Raw genomic sequence first — 22,476 nt, forward strand, 5'->3', positions numbered from 1 at the left:
TGGGCAAAGAATATATCATTGGCATAACAGTCGTTAAATTCAGCCTCCATGATCAAACATGAGTTTAGGCTGATCGACTTCACAGCGGCCCGAAATATGTTAATTTGTAGTACTAGATTTCAGCATAGGAAAATTAATCAAGCTACTTGGCTGTCACCGGATCGAAACGCCACCAACAAGACCGATCATGTTGTTATAGACGGAAAACACGTCTCCAGAGTTTTGGACTTGCCTACGCTGGACTCAGACCACTATCTTGTTGCACCGAAGATACGCACCGGCCTCTGTGCAGCAAAAAACGCACGTCAACAAACACAAGGAAGGTTCGACGTCGAAAAGCTGCAATCACAACAGACAGCCGAGAGATATTCTACCCGACTTGCAGACAAAAAAAGAGTGAACCAAATGTATGAACAGCTTCACAAGCTCATCGACGAGGGTAGTACCATGAAGAACTTCGAATAGCAATTACCCGTCAACAACAAAAAAGTGGCGAGGGCCGATGTATTGCCGACTGAACTATTCAAATACGGCGGAGAAGAACTTACAAGGAGCATGCATCAGCTTCATGGTAGAATATGGTTGGACGAAAGCATGCCCAACTACCGTGGGATAAGCCTCCTCAACGTCGTATATAAGGTTCTATGGAGCGTATTGTGTGATAGATTAAGGCCCACCGTTAACAAATTGATTGGACCTTATCGGTGTGGCTATAGGCCTGGAACATCAAAACAAGACACGTGAAAATATTATCGACTCCCACCAACTCTTCGTCGATTTCAAAGGTGCTTTTGGCAGTGTACAGTTGCTGGCGCACGCCGATAACATCGATATCATTGGTCTCAACAACCACAGAATGGATAAGGAAGCGAAGCAAATGGGTCTTATAGTGAACAAGGGCAAGACAAAATATCTCCTGTCATCAAACAAACAGTCGTCGCACTCGCGATTAAGCTCCCACGTCACTGTTGACAGTCATAACTTCGAATTCGTAGATAATTTCGTCTATCTTGGAACCAGTATTAACACCAGCAGCAACGACAGCCTCAATATTCAACGCAGAATAACTCTTGCCCACAGGTGCTACTTCAGAATGAGTAGGCAAATGGGAACTAAAGTCCCCTCTAGACGAACAAAAACCAAACTCCATAAGTCACTCAGTATTCCCGTCCTCCTATATGATACAGAGGCATGGACGATGACAACATCTGATGAGTTGATGTTACGAGTTTTCGAGAGAAAGATTCTGTGAAAGATTTATAGAGTCCTTTGCGCATTAGCCACAGCGAATATCGCATTCTATGCAAGGATGAGTTGTATGAGACGACGACATTGACATAGTTCAGCGAATCAAGAGACAGCGGCTGCGCTGGCTTGGTCATGTCGTACTTATGGACGAAAATACCACGGCGCCACGTTGCGAAAAGAAAAAACGACTGACGCGCTGTTGTTAACTCGCCTATAATCGCTTAAGGGGTGTCAACGCCAGAAGAAAGAAGAAGAAGAAGTGTGTCGGAATACGCGTCGCCAGTTGTGTTAGTTACAAAGAAAAAAGAAGCAAAACGATTTCGTGGTAATTTTTGCAAGATGAACAAATCTATGGACAATTTTCCAATTACCGTGGTGCACAGCGTTAGACAGATTACAGCGTGCAAGGGTCTTGTGAAGTCAATGAAAAGTGTTCATGCTATATTATAGATATTTGTTCACGATCTATTGTTTTAAATATAATATATTACATAATTTTTTGTTAAACAATTGAAATTTTTCATGTATACTTCACACTAAAAAAACTGAAAAGTATGTGACACAACGCGGAAAATATTCACTTTTAATAATCTTCAAATAAAATTGTTTTCATATCAATATTCCAAAGATATTGATTTTTGTCCCCCCTTCCACTGTTAAAACGTATGGCACATCCATCATTACTAGTGCTCTGTAAAAAATTTTTGCAAAATTTTATAAAAATACGTAATGAGATATACTTCTAGTTATATTGCTTATTTGTTTGTTAATCTCTGATTGACGAGTTTTCATCCCAAGGTGGCATACTTCTATATTATCGTCTCTCCGTTTTGATCAATTATATATACAAGTATGTATATAAAGATATATGTTAGGTGGTTATAAAAAAGGTTTTTCAGGTAAGAGCCCTTGAATGTAACGGCTTTATATTTTAGAAAAATTTGTATCTCATATCTAATTACTTCAACACACATATTTTCGTGATCCTAAACGTTTAAAAGATATTAACGGATAAAATTTGATTATTTTAAAGACAAAAAAATCCTATGAATTTTATAACTTATCGAAAATACATTATTATAAATCGGAAAAATCCTTATTTGTAGAAAATTTACTGCTCTACAAATTTTTTTATTTTTTGTTGTTTTTTTTACAGGCGTAAATCTTATATATAAAAATGAATCGCAAAATGTGTTGCTAAGCGCATAACTCAACAACGCCTGGACCAATTGTGCCTATTCTTTTTTCTATATATTCGTTGAGGTTCAAAAATGGCTTTTATGGCAAGAAAAAATCGAATAATTGCCGGAAAACCCCTAAAAACAGCCCTTTTCTTTTTCCCATACAAACGAATAAATGTTTGTTTGTTAGTAACGCTAATGTTCGAGAACGGCTGAACCAATCTGGATGAAATTATCAGAGGTTGTTCGATGTGGTTCGGGGAAGGTTCAAAAATAAAAAAAAACTGTATGCTTTTCGTGAGGAAAGTCGGAAAATTGGATAATTCCAAAAATTAACTTTTTTCATAGAAAATTTTTTTTTTTAAATTTTTTTTGCTTTCCTTTTCACTTATTTGAATCGTTCAAATTTGTCGTTTCCTTTTTTTATTCAAGCTATTCAAAAAAAAAAATAATTGAAAGTTATTCAGTGAAAACGTTATGTGTGAATTTGTTACGATGCCACGAAGAGGTCGCGCTAATATCACTCGACGTTCTTTTTGGCGTCAACATACATTGGCAGCCCAAGGCACATGACCGTGTACTCCCAGGATGCGATAACATACTTGCGTAATTATGGAACGCGGTCAATCAGCAAGCGATCGTCACGATGTCACAGCACGACTTTTCAAACAACAGTTACGATGTTTGATGGACTTTATCTTGAAGTAAAGTATATGTATGTAGTGCTAGATGTACTCTGTTGAGTGGCAAAAGAGAGATTTGCCGCACGCACACATTCTCCTTTGGATGGTGGAAGGAAAAAATCAAAAAAATGATGAAATCGTTTCTGTGGAAATTCCTGATGCAGAGAAAAATCAGTATTATACGAAGTGATGAAAACCAATATGGTTCATGGACCTCGCGGACACCACAATCCCACTTCGGTTTGTATGTCTGACACATTCTTCTTTGGATGGTGGATGGTGGTTACACCAGATCAAATAGATGAAATCATTTCTGCGGAAATTTCTGAGGCAGAGAATGATCCAGTATTATACGAAGTGATGAAAACCAATATGGTTCATGGACCTTGCGGACACCACCATCCCACTTCGGTTTGTATGTCTGACAACAAATGCACGAAACACTATTCACGTGCTTTTCTTTCGGAACCACAAACTAGAAATGGTGGATATCCACTCTATCGGCGTCGCTCACCAGACGACAATGGTAGAACATTCAGCATTCAATTTAGAAGAGTGAAAACCGATGGATCGTACTACATTCACCATTATTGTCTAATTCATATTCAAAACTCATATCAATGTTGAGTATTGCAGTTTGGTGTAATCAATCAAATACGTTTGTAAGTACGTCACCAAAGGAAGCAACATGGCAGTTATTGGTCTGGAACGATGCGGTCAATACGTGACCTGATATAAAGCGCTTTCTTGGGTATTTACTTTTGCAATTCATGAACGTTTTCCGACTGTTGTGCGTCTCGCAGTTAATTTGGAGAATGGTCAAAGAGTATATTTCAACCCAGAGAATACAGTACAGCCAGTGGAAACACCGCCAACAGCAAAATTAACATTTACGAGTTTTGCTCAACTTTCGTCAGTGATCCGTTTGCGAATACATTGCTATATTCGGAAATACCTTGATATTATACCAGGAATGCATCGCCGAAGAAATAGTTACGCAGAAAGCAAGGTCAACTAGTAAATGAACATCCAGGTGTGTTATCAACTAATGCATTAAGACGAATTTACACAATCCACCCGAAAAACGACGATTGTTTCTACCTTCGGTTGCTATTGATTAATGTACGCGGTTCAACTTCATTTGAGTCACATATACGGTGTGTGCAAGTTTTGGAGAAGTAAGCCAGCAATTACAATTGCTGGAACATCAAATCAAATAATCATTGGAATGCAAATGAAGTTCGCACACGTTTCGCGAGAATCCTCTCGACATATCAGCCTTCAAATCCGCGTCAATTATGGGATACGAACAAAAATGACATTGCTGAAGACATTTTACATCGTCTGCGCTAAAAATTGGAAAAGGGTCAATTCCGGTGGTTTGATATCAATTCCATCCGCCGTTTATCAATTCGCAAAAGATGAACTCATCACGAATGATCGGACATTGGCCAAATTAACATAACTAAGATTTCTGAAGTGCATGCGGAATTTTAGCTGCCAAAAATACCGATGTTGTTAACTTAAACTGGAAGATTCAATGTCAAATTCCGGGAGACCTGCGCTCATATAAATCGATCGATCGTCTTGATAATGAACACGACGCCGTGAATTATCCAGTGGAATTTCTAAATTCTTTGGAGAGGCTTGATATGCCATCGCATCATTTGCGTCTCAAAGTTGGATCTGTTATTATTATGTTTCGCAATCTTCATGCGCCGAAACTGTGTAATGGAACCCGACTGATTGTGATGCACCTATCGAATACAACGGGCAGAATGCTTGATTCTTCGAATTTTTTTTGAATTCTAACGATTTTCCATTTCAGTTCAAACGTTTTCCGTTTCCAATGAAAATTGCAGTTGAGATGACAATCAACAGAACACAAGGATAGTCGCATAGCGTGAGGCATAAATTTGGAAATGCAATGTTTTTCACACGGCCAGATATACGTGGCGTGCTCACGAGTTGGAAAACCATCTTTTCTGCACACCGGAACAGAAACCAAAAAATGTTGTTTAACAAGCTGCGTTACATTGAAAAAAAAAAAAAAATGAAATGATAAATTTAACTTTCTTTTCATTTCAAAACACATAATTTCACGCAGGTCAACGGCTGCGGGGTCAACTAGTTTTCTATAAAACTATATTAAACTATGACCTTTGCAACTTTAAATTATGTTTTTTCATAGAGTTATAAAACTCAAAAGAAAAAAAAAACAAGTTTGCCTTAAAGCAGTCAAAGTCAGTTCAACCGTTAATAACTATTAAACGGTTAAATTTACGAAAAAACCGCAAGAGACCATTTTGTAGAGCAATCAATTTCAATATCAGAAATATCCCAGCGGGATAATGGTTCACCGCTTACATTTTTCTTTGAAGAATACTTCGAAGAAAATTCGATGTAGAATTCTTCGATACCTGGTAATGCATAAAAGTAAGCTATGCGGAACTTCGCTTACATTTTTCTTGAAGAATACTTCGAAGAAAATTCTATGTAGAATTCTTCGATACCAGATAATGCATAAAAGTAAGCTATGCGGAACTTCGCTTACATTTTTCTTGAAGAATACTTCGAAGAAAATCCTATGTAGAATTCTTCGATACCAGGTAATGCATAAAAGTAAGCTATACGGCTAAATTCTACTGTGTTCATATTTACAAATCAAGTAAGTACATGAAAAACGACAAATACAAATTGATGGAATCAAATTTATAAGTAAATTTTTTCATTATTTCGTCAAATCATCAAGCAAAAATTGGTCGTGATCAGGTGAGCTACTATTTTAATTAAAAATTTTGTTTATTTTTTTGTGTTTAAACTTAGAATAAAAAATAAAAGAATGTTCTCAAAAAGACATTTAAAAACATACTCTTTCAACTTTTTTTGTAGAATGTGTGAAAGTTGAAGGTTTCACCGAGTCGGAGTATATACACCAAATTCAAAAAAGTATCAAACTCGCCAAAGGCCGTTTCTTCAAGTCTCGTTGCTTGGATAAAAAACGAAAAGAGGCTCAGCCACAAAATTAAAAGCAGCATACCAATTAGAACAAAAAGGAACGAGAAAGGATCTCGCGCAGCGTTCTTCGTTACGACGTCGTTCGACCAACATCTCCGCTTTCGCAGCATCCCGGTTCTTTCCGCTAGTTACCCGCCTGTATATATATTTAACGTTTTTTAAAACCTGCTGTTTTCAACCTTTGATCATTTTATATATACTATACATATATAATATGTATTTAACGTTTTTAAACTATTTTAATTTGTAATAATTCAGTTCAGTTAAACACATTTTGTTATAACAATTTTTAAGTGCATTTCGCAAAAAATAAAACCTTTATAACGATTGTATCGAATTTAACTGTGGCATGATGGAATTCTTTGTTAACTATGGCATCGAAGAATTCTTCGTTAACTATGGCATCGAAGAATTCATCGTTAACAGTGGCATCGAAGAATTCTTCGTTTACTTTGGCATCGAAGAATTCTTCGTTAACTATGGCATCGAAGAATTCATCGTTAACTGTGGCATCGAAGAACTCTTCGTTTACTTTGGCATCGAAGAATTCTTCGTCCCTATGGTAAGCGAAAGGGGTGATCTGTTACTTTTCGTAGGACATCGCCGTGTTAATTTTCATCGGTCGGAGTAAGCGATACAATCATGCTACATCGTTTACCTTGCTCGCTTACCAATGTCTACCATATCCCGCTGGGATGTTTCCATGTAGTTGAAAGCGAGATACAAATTTTTTTATTTGATTATAATTAAAAAATATAAAACCGTTAGACGGAGGACCTTCCCGCTACAATTAAGAGCTCATACTTGTAGAAACTTTTGTAGGGGTGTCTATGAAACATTTTTTCAGAGTACCAAGCGAAAAAAACATGATTTTTCTGATTCACCCTAATATATGTACATATATCCCCATATCTATCCGGATTAGTTTTAAGTGATACAAAGAACCGTTAGGTGAACAAAACTATTATACTCTATAAGTATAAGTCTATAAGTACGTTAAATGCACTTCTTTTTACAAAATTTTATAAAAATAAAATCTGATTAACTTTGTTACTTTTTATACTCTTGCAACTTGTTGTTACAGAGTATTATAGCTTTGTTCACCTAACGGTTATACGTATGACATAAAACTAAGCGAGATAGATAACCCTATATCTACATCTATATACATATATAAATGATCAGGAAGACGGAAAAAATAGAAATCCGGGTGACTGTTTGTATGGCCGTCCGTCCGTCCGTGCCAGCTGGAACTTGAGTAAGAATAGAGATATCTTGATGAAACTTGGTAGTGGGTTCAACAGTACAAACAAAATTATGAGTTTGTAGATTAAGATATAAAACTATAATTTAGTAAAGGGGATTGCAGTGGAAAATAAGTTTTATGTACATATGTATCTCCGAAATTTCTAAAGCTAAAAGAAATTTCTAAAGCTAAAAGGATGGAGTCATGTGTAGAAGTTCACGCAAGTGAGGAAAGTTCTCTGATCGCCATTCACTTGGGAGTGGCCAGAAACGATTCTTTTACACATGGCTCAAGCAGCTCACTACTTTCGGTCTTTGACCAAGTATCCTTTGGGTAGCCTAAGAACATCCGTTCGAAGGCGAGCTAAAGTGAGAAGGCGAAACATTCCCTACAAGGGTTGTGCGCTGGGTTTGGGACCCGCCGTGTAAAAAAACACCCCCAGTGAAGAGCTATAACCAGCCTCGGATGAAAGACCCCCCTTTTGATGACGACCATGGCAAACGAAATAAGGACTACGAATTGAGGGCATGCACCTGGAATGTCCAGTCCCTTAATTGGGAAGGTACCGCTGCCCAGCTGGTTGATGTCCTCGTAAAAACAAAGGCTGACTTCACCGCCGTCCAAGAAATGCGATGGACGGGACAAGGACAGAGACGACTAGGTCCTTGTGACATTTGCTACAGTGGCCATATAAAGGAGCGCAAGTTTGGTGTAGGATTCGTGGTGGGAGAGAGACTCCGTCGCCGAGTACTATCATTCACTGCGGTGAATGAACGTCTAGCCACAATCCGCATCAAAGCGAGGTTCTTCAACATATCGCTGATTTGCGCCCACGCCCGAACGAAAGAGAAGAACGATGTGACCAAAGATGCCTTTTATGAGTGCTTGGAGCGCACTTATGAAGGCTGCCCCCGCCACGATGCCAAAATCGTGCTTGGCGACTTTAACGCCAGGGTGGGCAAAGAAGGTGTCTTTGGCACTACGGTCGGTAAATTCGGCCTCCACGACGAAACATCCCCTAATGGATTGAGGCTGATTGACTTCGCCGGGGCCCGAAATATGGTTATCTGTAGTACCAGATTCCAGCATAAGAAGATTCATCAAGCTACCTGGCTGTCTCCGGATCGAAAAACTACCAACCAGATCGATCATGTTGTGATAGACGGAAGACATGTCTCCAGTGTTTTAGATGTGCGTGCGCTCCGAGGTCCTAACATTGACTCGGACCACTATCTTTTTGCAGTTAAGATTCGCACCCGCCTCTGTGCAGCAAAAAACGCGCGCCACCAAACACAAGGAAGGTTCGACGTCGAGAAGCTGCAATCACAACAGACAGCCGAACGATTTTCTACTCGGCTTGCACTCCTGCTCTCTGAGAACACTCGTCAACAACTCGGTATAAGGGAATTGTGGGACGGCATTTCAAACTCCTTACGTACAGCTGCAACCGAAACCATTGGTTTTCGGAAAGTGCAAAAGAACAGCTGGTACGACGAGGAGTGCCGTGTCGCAGCGGAGAGAAAACAGGCTGCCTACCTCGCAACGTTACGATCGACCACTACACGTGCGGGATGGAATAGATACCGAGAGTTGAAGAGGGAAGCGAGACGCATTTGTAGACAGAAGAAGAAAGAGGCTGAAATGCGTGAGTACGAAGAGCTTGATAAGCTGGCCGACAGGGGTAATGCTCGAAAATTCTACGAAAAAATGCGGCGGCTTACGGAAGGTTTCAAGACCGGAGCGTATTCCTGTAAAACCCCCAAAGGTGATCTAGTCACTGATGCCCAGAGCATACTTAAATTACGGAGGGAACACTTCTCCAGCCTGCTGAATGGCAGTGAACGCACAACACCAGGAGAAGGAGAACCCGATTCCCCAATCGATGACGATGGAGCAGACGTTCCATTACCGGACCATGAAGAAGTTCGAATAGCAATTGCCCGCCTGAAGAACAACAAAGGGGCAGGGGCCGACGGATTGCCGGCCGAGCTATTCAAACACGGCGGCGAAGAACTGATAAGGTGCATGCATCAGCTTCTTTGTAAAATATGGTCGGGCGAAAGCATGCCCAACGATTGGAATTTAAGTGTGCTATGCCCAATCCATAAAACAGGAGACCCCACAATCTGCGCCAACTACCGTGGGATTAGCCTCCTCAACATCGCATATAAGGTTCTATCGAGCGTATTGTGTGAAAGATTAAAGCCCACCGTCAACAAACTGATTGGACCTTATCAGTGTGGCTTTAGACCTGGCAAATCGACAACCGACCAGATATTCATCATGCGCCAAATCTTGGAAAAGACCGGTGAAAAGAGAATCGACACACACCACCTCTTCGTCGATTTCAAAGCTACTTTCGACAGCACGAAAAGGAGCTGCCTTTATGCCGCGATGTCTGAATTTGGTATCCCCGCAAAACTAATACGGCTGTGTAAACTGACGTTGAGTAACACCAAAAGCTCCGTCAGGATCGGGAAGGACCTCTCCGAGCCGTTCGATACCAAACGAGGTTTCAGACAAGGCGATTACCTATGGTGCGACTTTTTCAACCAGTCGTCGCATTCGCGACTTGGCTCTCACGTCACTGTTGACAGTCATAACTTTGAAGTCGTAGATAATTTCGTCTATCTTGGAACCAGCGTAAACACCACCAACAATGTCAGCCTAGAAATCCAACGCAGGATAACTCTTGCCAACAGGTGCTACTTCGGACTGAGTAGGCAATTGAGAAGCAAAGTCCTCTCTCGACAAACAAAAACCAAACTCTATAAGTCACTCATAATTCCCGTCCTGCTGTATGGTGCAGAGTCTTGGACGATGTCAACAACGGATGAGTCGACGTTGCGAGTTTTCGAGAGAAAAGTTCTGCGAAAGATTTATGGTCTTTTGCGCGTTAGCCAGAACGATGAGCTGTACGAGATATACGACAACATCGACATAGTTCAGCGAATTAAAAGACAGCGGCTACGCTGGCTAGGTCATGTTGTCCGGATGGACGAAAACACTCCAGCTCTGAAAATATTCGACGCAGTACCCGCCGGGGGAAGCAGAGGAAGAGGAAGACCTTCACTCCATTGGAAGGACCAAGTGGAGAAGGACCTAGCTTCGCTTAGAATATCCAATTGGCGCCTCGTAGCGAAAAGAAGAAACGACTGGCGCACTGTTGTTAACTCGGCTATAATCGCTTAAGCGGTTTCTACGCCAATTAAGAAGAAGAAGAAGAAGAAGAAGAAGAAAAGAACCAAATTTACTTAGCAATATTATAAGAACTCCTACCAACAGTGTGAAAATAGATGAAATCGGGATATAACTCCGCTTACTCCTCATATAACGGTACTGTTCAAAATTACTAAACGCCAGAGACATTAAATTTTACGACCAAGTGGTATGAGGTGGCTTTATTGGAACCGGTGTGAAAATGGGACGATGGGCGTGGACCCACCCACAATGAAATTGAGAGGGTGTGTTTTACTTATAACAGTGTATCTTTGTGCCTAAAATAGATAAATTTTAGCGAAAACTTGATATTGCCCTTATATAACTAATATCAGGATTTTCGAACATCCGGCTGACTTTCCTCTATATGATTGGTTTTTTAGTATGTGGCATATTAATAGTATGTGATATTTGGGAAAATAGATAATATCGGGTCGATGCTCCCACAAATTCCCATATACTACATACAAGTAAATCGTTTTCGTTTTTCGAACAAACCGTATGTGACTGTCAGCATATGAGTTATATATAGCATACATATGTACGTGTATCACAGAAATAAGTATGCACTATATATTGGCGTAGAAAAAGTCAAATTATTTGCAAAATAAATAGTATATATTTTTGGTTTTTTTCCAAAAACAACTACTCATAATATTGCCCTCACGAATATGACAAATTGATTTCATTGACATATTCCGTTATTAAAAAGCGTTAGATTTTCTCTGTAAAAAGCGAAAATCATGTCACATAAATAAGTGTGCAATTTACCATTTCAGTATTGTTTCGATTGATACACAGTGTTTATACGTTTTGAAGCAATACGTATTGTTTTTTATACTCTCGCAACAATGTTGCTAAGGAGAGTATTATAGTTTTGTTCACATAACGGTTGTTTGTAAGTCCTAAAACTAAAAGAGTCAGATATAGGGTTATATATACCAAACTGATCAGGGTGACGAGTAGAGTCGAAATCCGGATGTCTGTCTGTCCGTCCGTCCGTCTGTCCGTCCGTCCGTGCAAGCTGTAACTTGAGTAAAAATTGAGATATCATGATGAAACTAGGTACACGTATTCCTTGGCTCCATAAGAAGGTTAAGTTCGAAGATGGGCAAAATCGGCCCACTGCCACGCCCACAAAATGGCGGAAACCGAAAACCTATAAAGTGTCATAACTAAGCCATAAATAAAGATATTAAAGTGAAATTTGGCACAAAGGATCGCATTAGGGAGGGGCATATTTGGACGTAATTTTTTTGGAAAAGTGGGCGTGGCCCCGCCCCCTACTAAGTTTTTTGTACATATCTCTGAAACTACTACAGCTATGTCAACCAAACTCTATAGAGTCGTTTCCTTCAGGCATATACAGTTCAAAAATGGAAGAAATCGGATAATAACCACGCCCTCCTCCCATACAAAGGTTATGTTGAAAATCACTAAAAGTGCGTTAACCGACTAACAAAAAACGTCAGAAACACTAGATTTTACGGAAGAAATTGCAGAAGGAAGCTGCACCCAGGCTTGTTTTAAAAATTGAAAATGGGCGTGGCCTCGCCCACTTATGGACCAAAAACCATATCTCAGGAACTACTAGACCGATTTCAATGAAATTCGGTTTATAATATTTTCTTAACACCCTGATGACATGTACGAAATATGGGTGAAATCGGTTCACAAGCACGCCTTCTTCCAATATAACGCTATTTTGAATTCCATCTTATGCCTTTTCTGTATAATACGAGTATATACATTAGGAACCAATGATGATAGCGGAATAAAACTTTCCAAAAATACGGTATTTGAAAAATATGTAAATGACGTATAATGAAATCTCGATTATCACTTTATCATGCGAGAGTATAAAATGTTCGGTGACTCCCGAACTTAGCTCTTCCTTACTTGTTTTTTATAAAATAATAATTTTCCGAAGTTTTCATTAAATTTCATCGTTAATTGCAATTACATTTTGATCATGGAGCCGCCCGTCAAGGAACTATCACGAAATTTGAAAGGTGCTATTATAAAACTATATAAAGAAAACAAAAGTCAGAGGCAAATTGGAAAACTAATAAATAAAAGTAATTCTAATATTGAAAAAATAGTAGAAAAATACAAAAAAGAGGTCAATACAAAAAATAAGGAAAGATCTGGACGACAACAAACATTTGATTCCAAGTATCGGTGCATTATCACACACAAGATACAAGCTAAACTGAAGAAAAGTGCTCCAAAAGTGCGTACTGAAATTAAAAATGAGACCAGTAAAACCTGCCATCCCCAAACTAATCGTCAAGTGCTGTATGATACAGGTTCCCATGGTCGTAATGTCCGTAAAAAGCCATTCATAAGCAACATTAACAGACAAAAAAGATTAAACTTTGTGAAAGCACGAAAGTAAACATAGAATTCTGGAATTCTGTTATTTTCTCAGATGAAAGTAATTATACATTTTTGGATCAGATGGACGTGAAAAAGTATGGAGAAAAGTAAATACAGAGCTTGATTCATGGAATATGGCTGCCTTGGTAAAACATGTTGGTAGGTCGCTCATGGTTTGGGGGTGTATGGCACCAACTGGTGTAAGGAATCTTGTATTCATTGAGCATAAAATAAACAAATATTATTACCTTAATATATTATTATCGAATTTAAACGATAGTGCGGCCAAATTGGGACTTGAAGGATCATTTGTCTTCCAACATGGCAATGATCCAAAACACTCCGCTCACATTGTTAAGGAATTGCTACTTTACAAGGCATCCAAACAATTAAAAACACCAGCCCAATTTCTTGATGTGAACCCTATCGAACATTTGGGTCATTTTATAGAGAGAAATATCAGAAGACACCAAATAACCCGCAAAGAATTTTTGATATCTGCTTTAATCGAAGAGTGGGGCAAGATTCCAACTTCAGTGACCCAAAAACTGGTAAAGTCCATGCCATCCGGATTGAATGCAATAAAAAAATTCAAAAGCTATCCAATAAAATATTAACAGCCCATCAAAGCTCAAAAATAAAACCGTTGGAACTTTTTCTTTTGAATGTATTACTATTGCGTACATACTTCAGTGATGTAATTTTTAGCTATTTAAGCCTTTTTTTCTCTAATTTGAAAAATTATTAATTTAAGTTTCTGTTTTTTGCTATTGCTTTTAACTAAAATATGAAATAACTGAAAAAAATAAAAAAATGGATATTATTATTAGTTCTGCGGCATTTTTTTCTGAAAACAAAACGGATAAACACAGTGCATACTTATTTTTGTGATGCACTGTATATATAAAATCGCTTGGATTTCGATCCTCTAGTTGACGTTTTACACCTTAAAGTATTTCTCTGGCTTTGATTATTGCAAGTTGCAAGAGTATAAAATGTTCGATTGCACTCGAACTTAGCCCTTCCTTACTTGTTAATTTATATTTTTGTTATATGTGACCTGATCTACGAAAAGGGGTCTTAGGTGTCAAAAACAAGGAGAACAATTAATGAGATAACAAGAAACTGACGATTATTTTTAACAGCTTTTCCCAGAAAACTAGTTTTCGCACGTTAGCCTCCTTTTCGTAGACCAGGCCACATATAGTATTTTTCATATGATAAAAATTGTCTTACTCGACCGAGTTTTAGTGATTCTGGTGCTCTAAATGCTGGAGTGCCTGCCGTACTCCCGCTACTTATCATTGCATCTTCACCGAAAAATTCGTTACAGACCCCTAAATCGGCAATTTTAATGCGCCCGCATTCAGTGAGCAACAGATTTTCGGGTTTCAAATCACCATGGATAATGTGTTGATAGTGTACTGAAAAAGGGAAAAGAAAATAACATTACTTAGATATAATATTATTGAATTAAAATATTTGTGTGCTAAAAATTAACATGTTATTCTAATATAAGCTTGTGCTCATATAATTAAGTATTTGTTACAATATTAAAAAAACATTTTTTTTATGTAACGTCATTGATAATGCGCGAGCAAAAAGTTCTTTTAACATAGAAACTTTGGCGATTTACATCGGATTAAATATTTTCATTTCGGAGAGTTTTTATCAAACTTCCATTTCTTTCTAATAAAAGTGTGGCCACAGAATTACCTCATTTTGTTTGAAAAAGGTAAATTGAATTTTCTTCGAATACAAGAAGAACACAAGCGTAACTTCAAGCGAAAGAAAGGTAATATGGGAATGTTTTCAAGATTAGCCAATGTTTTGGACATTTTGGTATTTTCCCGTGGTAAAATTAAACACGCTGTTCAATATGAAAACTTTGTAAAGAAAGACCACCCGTTCTGATGATAAGTTGGTTAGGCTTTGCTCAGATAAATTTTTAACTTAACAGAAATCAGGGCTTAATTAGAGAAGTAAAATAGTGTACAAATATCAGCGCAAACTGTAGGAAAACTGCAACGACTACAAGAAAATTCATTGAATGAACTCAATGATTACGTTCCTGCAGCCCAACCGACGCGAGGGACGTATACGCGTTAGTGCGGAATTAGCCGAGTCATGAAAGGCAATAGAGTTTTTTAAGCGTAGTGATCTAAGTCTGCTCAGCTACAGCTACAAAAACCTCAACAGCTAAGATTTAAAATGTGTTATAACCAATTGGTACGACTAAATTTATCGAGGGGAAAACAATACTATATACTTAATCTACTTAATTTCGAAAAGTGAGTCAGATAAATCAAATGTACAGAAATGTGAATTAAAATCATGACTTATGGGAATACATGGGTTTCACAGTTTCAAAAAATTGAATTTTTTTTATTTAATTATTAATTTATTAATTCTATGCCATCTCTAGATTATTGTCCGAAATTTTCAAGTTGATCCGACTAACAGTTTCGGAGATACAGCCTTGAAAAGGTGGACGCTCGAGGTCAGGTATAGGCTCTCTTAAAACTTTAAACGCGTTTTTCTCAAAACTATGTTTTCAAACTCGGTTGTCAAAATTTCTCGCGAACTACTCAACCGATCTTGATGAAATTTTATACAGGTCTTCGAGATATCATTTATAAGGTCTTGAACTAAGGATTTTTTTTTTAATTACAACTATTTAAAAATAAAAATGTCGAGAAATTTTCATCCAAATTTGCATTTTTTATAAAAACGTCTGCCAAAAATCCAATTTTCATTTTTTTTTCCTTCGTCCAATACCTAGATTATTGTCTTTACTAAAACACGTATTTTTTATTTTTATTTCAGATGATCCTGAAAGAAGTTCTGCTGACAACGCGGATGCACCTGTTTTCCGAGGGACTGCCGGAAATGGCGTCGTAATGACTGCCATTTTGATATTTTTTTTGAAAGTTTTACAAAACGTTTATTAAATATGAGTTTTTTAAATAAAGAAAAATTTCATTAAAATATTTCATTTTTTATATGTAAAAAAAAAAATACTGAAAAAAGGCCGTTTTTTGCCCGAGGAAACCCATGTAACCCCTTATGCGACGGTATGGTTTGCTTAGTTCAAAATTTGATCTACGAAATTTTTACAGGAAAGATCTAAACTGTCTCGAAAAGCGAACAGGGATATTAAATTTAACTTCAGACAGGAGAAAAGAACTGCAAATTTTTCCATTAGGGATTTTTACTAAGAATATAATGGCAAGCATTTCATTAGGACTAGTAAGTGTAGGTAGATTGATAAGTTTTAAACGACTAGTGTATGGAGGAAGACTTAACCTAGAATCGAATCGGAAATGCCCTAAAGCGAAAATTAAAAATTGTTTTTGAACAGATTCTAACTTGTCAGAATGAATTTGGCAACTAAGTGTAAAAGGTTTTGTTCACATGCGGATCTTTAAATTCTTTGGGCCAACGTTTAGCAAATCTGAGAACACCTTTTGCTTTCAAGACTATGGTTTCAATAGGAAAACTAAAATTAAGTCTAGGCTCTAGGGTAACTCTCAAATCAACAAAGTTAAAAACTTGCTCTAGATTACATTTTATTACATAAAAGGAGGGGTGCCCAGATCTACTAGAAAAGCACATCGTCTTTCCTTTTCTGAGATTCAATGGCAAATCATTTATATCATACCAAGCCACTAAATTGTTGTAAGTTTATTTGCAACAGACACTACTCATCAATTAAAGTATATTATTTAAAAAGCTTTCGATTGTCGACATATAATAAAATATTTGCGAATTCCATGACCGAAGAGATATCGTTAATAAATAACAAGAACAGAATCTGGGCAAAATGACTACCTCGCAGAACACCTGAAGAGTCATTAATTGAATTTGATATATGTAGTATCCTCAAATATCACTCGGTGTATTCTGTTATAAAGGTAAGAAGACACCCATTGAATAAATCTTGACTGAAAGAAGATCAAGTTTTAATATTTTTTTTGATTTAATGAAATCATAAAACAGTTTTGGATTCCGTACAATATTCTTTTTAACTTATTTAAGTAAATTTTACAACATTTTCTGTGTATATCTAAATACTGTCAACGCAGAGCAGAATATTTGAAATAGTCGACAAGTGAATCAGTTTTTTTAATGTTTAAAGGCTCGAGTTTTTCTGCTTCTTAATTTATATAACTCTTTCGTCGGTGTTGTACTTTTAATTTTATTGACAATTACTATAGGAACATATTTCTCAAATAATACCGTGATAGTTTTATTTCGAGAGCCTCAAATTAATACCTCCATTATAGTCAGGCCAAGTTACACTATTCCCTATTATACTAGGTGTATTCCAAAGTAAACAGGACTTTAGAAAAACAGAACAAATGGTTTTTTCGGCAAAATCAATTTATTTTATTCAAAATAGTCTCTTTCTTTTTCAACAAAGCTTTTTGCTCATTGGCCGGTATGGGCGCCAGTATGCCGGTGCAAGCCTTTTGAATGGCCTCTACGTAACTGCATAACGCTTTCCTTTCATGGGCAACTGCATTTTTCCGAAAAGAAAGAGGTCGCACGGCGCTATATCAGGTGAATACGGGGAGTGGTTAATGGTTAAAATGTGATTTTTGGTCAAATAATCGGTCACAAGATGTCTTTCGAATGTTGGATTCTGAGCAATTTTTGATCGTCAGTCAATTTGTGCGGAACAAACCGTGCACACACCTTTCGTAAGCCTAAATGTTCGGTCAAAATGCGATAAATCGATGTTTTGGAGATGTTCAATTCCACTTCCATGAATTTCAATTATGATTTCGACTGATTTTTCATGAATTCACGCACAGTTTCGATGGAATTTCCGGTGATCACGGATTTTGATTGGCCCACATGTTGATCGCCATTTATGTCCTTACGACCACTTTGAAAACGTTGAAACCACTCGTGCACTCTGCTGCGGGATAGGCAATCATCGCCATAAACTTGTTTAATCAATTGAAACGTTTCGGTAAAAGTTTTACCAATTTTAAACTTCACTTCCAATAGATGAAATGTCATGAAATTCTCACTGGACAATCGATAAAGATAACAGATTCTAACGCACCAGTCGACATATAGATGGCGCCATCAGGGCGCGCTAGATTTAAAAAGTGCTGTTTACTTTGGAATGCACCTTGAAGATAGCTTTGGCAAAGTACCATTGTGTAAAGAAGCTAGAAAGTTGATGATAACAATCCAATACATTGCCTTGATTTCGGCAGTTATTTCCAAAGCAGAATGATATGACTCCTCAGGTAGAACAAGAGAATCCTCTCGCTGAATAAAATAACACTTTGAAGAGATATCAACACATACCAAATCATTCATCATCATTTTTTCCATACACTCATTAAGGTATGAGCGATTGCAAATCTGTACACTATAATCATCAAATTGCAGAACAAGACGGTGTGGACAATTTACCGTTGGTTTGGATTTTTCAACACGAAAACGACCCCAACCATAAGTAGTCGAAATATTAAAATCAGCTCAAAGATCGGACATAAACCCGGTAGAAAATCTATGGGGAATTATAAAAGCCGTAACTGCTCGAAATCCTCGGAACAATCATTCTTTATGGGAAATAAAACAAGCAGCCGTCTAAACAATGCCGAAGCAATTTGCTAAAGTACTACGTAATAAAGGATATCCAATTAAAATCACTGATGTGTGCAGAAGTGCTACGTAATCCTTTATTAGGTATTATTCAACAACAAAATGCCGTATACGTCGAATAACTACATTTTTTATGTTCTGTTTTCTGTTTAAAATTCCTAAAAAACTTGCAGACGAGGCAAAAAACAATTAAATTAAAATATTTAGAATGGTTTTTCAAGATAAGATAAATAGATGAGGATTGCACCGCGACCTTAGACTATTGTGCTCTATTTTTAGTCACTACGACCAACCTAGTCCCTGTATATTGATAAATTGTATTAATTCTCAGGATAAATTTAGATAATATGAAATTGTGGCGTTTTCTGCAAATTTCCTGATTTCTGATGCTAACCTCATAATTTTTAAACCAGGGCTTCTTGCTCTAGTTTTAAAGTTTCAAACAAGGGAGAATCCCAAATATTGGAATGATATAAAAAGTCTTTATTAATAAGTATCGAAGGGTTATCTTCAGGTGCAAATGCTGTTTAATATGGTATCACATAATGCTAATCGAAATAATTTTTCTGATGTTATTGAATTAACTTTCATTCACTGCGATATATTGAGAATAAGACAACCAAGCGTATATATAATTAGGGGAAAAACAGCTTGTCATAACGTATCGTAAAATCCTGTTCTTCTTTACTGGCGTAGACACCCCTTACGCGATTATAGCCGAGTTAACAACAGCGCGCCAGTCGTTTCTTCTTTTCGCTACGTGGCGCCAAATGGATATTCCAAGCGAAGCCAGGCCCCTCTCCACCTGATCCTTCCAACGGAGTGGAGGTCTTCTCTTCCTCTGCTTCCCTCGGCGGGTACTGCGTCGAATACTTTCAGAGCTGGAGTGTTTTCGTCCATTCGGTCAATATGACCTAGTCAGCGCAGCCGCTGTCTTTTAATTCGCTGAACTATGTCAATGTTGTCATATATCTCACACAGCTCATCGTTTTATCGAATGCGGTATTCGCCGTTGCCAATGCCCAAAGGGCCATAAATCTTTCGCAGAACTTTTCGCGAAAACTCGCAACGTGAACTCATCAATTATTGTCATCGTCCAAGCCTCTGCACCATATAGCAGGACGGGAATAATGAGTGACTTATAGTGTTTGGTTTTTGTTCGTCGAGAGAGGACTTTACTTCTCAATTGCCTACTCAGTCCGAAGTAGCACCTGTTGGCAAGAGTTATCCTGCGTTGGATTTCCAGGCTGACATTGTTGGTGGTGTTTATACTGATTTCAAGATAGATGAAATTATCTACGACTTCAAAGTTATCACTGTCAACAGTGACGTGAGAGCCAAGTCGCGAGTGCGACGACTGTTTGTTTAATGCCAGGAGATATTTCGTATTGGCCTCGTTCACTTTCGCTTTGCTTCCTTGTCCAGTCTGATATCCATATCATCGGCATATGCCAACAGCTGAACACTCCTATAAAAGATTGTACCTACTCGATTATGTTCTGCAGCTCGAACTATTTTCTCCAGCAGCAGATTGAAGAAGTCGCACGATAGGGAGTCGCCTTGTCTAAACCTCGTTTGGTATCGAAAGGCTCGGAGTTCTTTCCCGATCCTGACGGAGCTTTTGGTGTTGCTCAACGTCAGTTTACACAGCCGTAGTGGTTTTCGGGGATACCAAATTCAGACATCGCGGCATTAAGGCTGCTCCTTTTCGTGCTGTCGAAAGCAGCAAGAAAGAAAGGCGCTTGGGGAATATCTGGTCGGTTGTTGGTTTGCCAGGTCTAAAGCCACGGTGATAAGGTCCAATCAGTTTGTTGATGGTTGGCTTTAATCTTTCCCACAACACACTCGATAGAACCTTATACGCGATATTGATGAGACTTATCCCACGGTAGTTGGCGCAGATTGTGAGGTCTACCTTTTTGTGGAGTGAGCAGAGCACACTTAAATTCCAATCGTTGGGTGTGCTTTTGTTCGACCATATTTTACAAAGAAGCTGATGCATGCTATCAGTTTTTCGCTGCCGTGTTTGAATAGCTCAGCCGGCAATCCATCGGCCCCCTCCACTTTGTTGTTCCTCAGATTCCTTTTTTTTCTGTCTGCAAATGCGTCTCGTTCCCCTCTTCAACTTTCGGTATCTATCCCATCCCGCACGTATTGCGGTCGATCGTAACGTTGCGAAGTAGGAAAACTGTTTTCTCTTCGCTGTAACATGGCACTACTCGTCATACCAGCTATTCTTTTGCATTTTCCGCAAACCAACGGTTTCGGTTGCAACTGTACGTAACGAGTTTGAAATACCATCCCACAGTTCCCTTATACCGAGTCGTTGACGAGTGCTCTCAGAGAGGAGGAGTGCTAGTGGAGTAGAAAATTGTTCGGTTGTCTGTTGTGGTTGCAGCTTCTCGACGTCGAACCTTCCTTGTGTTTGTTGACGTGCGTTTTTTGCTGCATAGAGGCGGGTGCGAATCTTGGCTGCAACAAGGTAGTGTTCCGAGTCGATGTTGGGACCTCGCAGCGCACGCACTTCTAAAACACTAGAGACGTGTCTTCCTCCTATCACAACATAATCGATCTGAATCTAGTACTACTGATAACCATATTTCGGGCCCCGGCGTAGTCGATCAACCTCAACTTATTTGGGGGTGTTTCATCGTGGAGCTCACCCAGGCGTTAAAGTCCCCAAGCACGATTTTGATATCACGGCGGGGACAGCTCTCATAGGTGCGCTCCAAGCGCTCATAGAAGGCATCTTTGGTCGCATCGTCCGGCGTGGGCGCAGAACAGCGATATGTTGAAGAACTTCGCTTTGATGCGGATTGTGGCCAGACGTTCATCCAGCGGGAGGAATGACAGTACTCGGCGACGTAAAATCTGAACGTCATACATTTTTACACTAGTTTAAAAGAATTGGATTACATACAAAAATGAGATTGGTTTACTACTATTCTCAGCGTTATGTTTCGGTTCGTTATATCTTATCTCTAACTTTATGAGATTCTATGAAACACCAGATTATATGTATGCTAATTGTAATATTCTCATCTATAAACACTAAAGCATGCTCACGTCTATCGGAAGGACCCACATATTTATACGCATTGAGAATAAGTTCCTTATTCATCGATTTAAAATTGATTAATCACCGAATTACATTATTTTTATAATACCACTCTTATTTATCTCAATATATAGTATGATTTTAATTGAGAGATAGCGAATTTTTTTATTGCATATAGTGAGCCAAAATCAAGGTCAGTACTCATTGCATCTGCTTTTGACAGTAAACTAAAGCATGTTCTAGAGAATACCTCATACTTGGCTAATAAATTCGACTTAAAGTAAATATTAGGGTAGTTCATGGATCGACTTCACCGATATGTTTTAGATATTTTTGAAAAAAAAATCAGCTTTAGGCACGGTTGTTGTGATATGTATATAAAATTGTAAGTAATATAAAAGTCTTTCTTTAAAAAGGGATTCATCTTTCCAAAGCACCTTGTGTACCTCAACGATACGATTGTATGCAAAGACCCGGACGAATTAACAACTCCCGAAGAAATCTGCGCAGCCCTAAAAAGGGAGTGTGGAATCCAAAATCTGGAGATAACAAATGTCAAAAATTTGCCCATTAGTGGCACACCAATAACACTTGTATGCATGCCCATTCAAGATGCCAAGGCCGCACTCAAATTGGGAAAAATAAAGATTAGGTAGTCGATCCGTCGCCTTCGAGAATACTCGCCGATTCCCAGGTGTTATAAGTGTTTCCATCCGGGTCCCATGGCGCGTAAATGCTGCAGTTTGACAGACAGATCTTCTCAATGCACACGTTGTGGAACTGCAGGACATTTAGCAAGGTCGTGCATAAACGTTCCGA

General features: G+C 38.3%; 1 protein-coding gene across 3 annotated transcripts in view; it reads right to left on the minus strand.

The window, feature by feature from the left end:
* Nucleotides 1–22,476, minus strand: part of LOC120780499 (calcium/calmodulin-dependent protein kinase kinase 2) — a 284,681-nt gene that overhangs the window by 9,340 nt on the left and 252,865 nt on the right. For all 3 annotated transcript variants that reach the window (XR_005705883.1, XM_040112775.1, XM_040112774.1), the window contains exon 4: nt 14,211–14,398. Coding sequence is in view for 2 of the 3 variants with exons in the window: in XM_040112775.1 (XP_039968709.1) it covers nt 14,211–14,398 (188 nt within the window). In the remaining variant the exon portion in view is untranslated. The remainder of the gene's footprint in view (nt 1–14,210; nt 14,399–22,476) is intronic.

The sequence above is a fragment of the Bactrocera tryoni genome, unplaced genomic scaffold (assembly GCF_016617805.1).
Source record: "Bactrocera tryoni isolate S06 unplaced genomic scaffold, CSIRO_BtryS06_freeze2 scaffold_25, whole genome shotgun sequence".
Classification (NCBI taxonomy): domain Eukaryota; kingdom Metazoa; phylum Arthropoda; class Insecta; order Diptera; family Tephritidae; genus Bactrocera; species Bactrocera tryoni.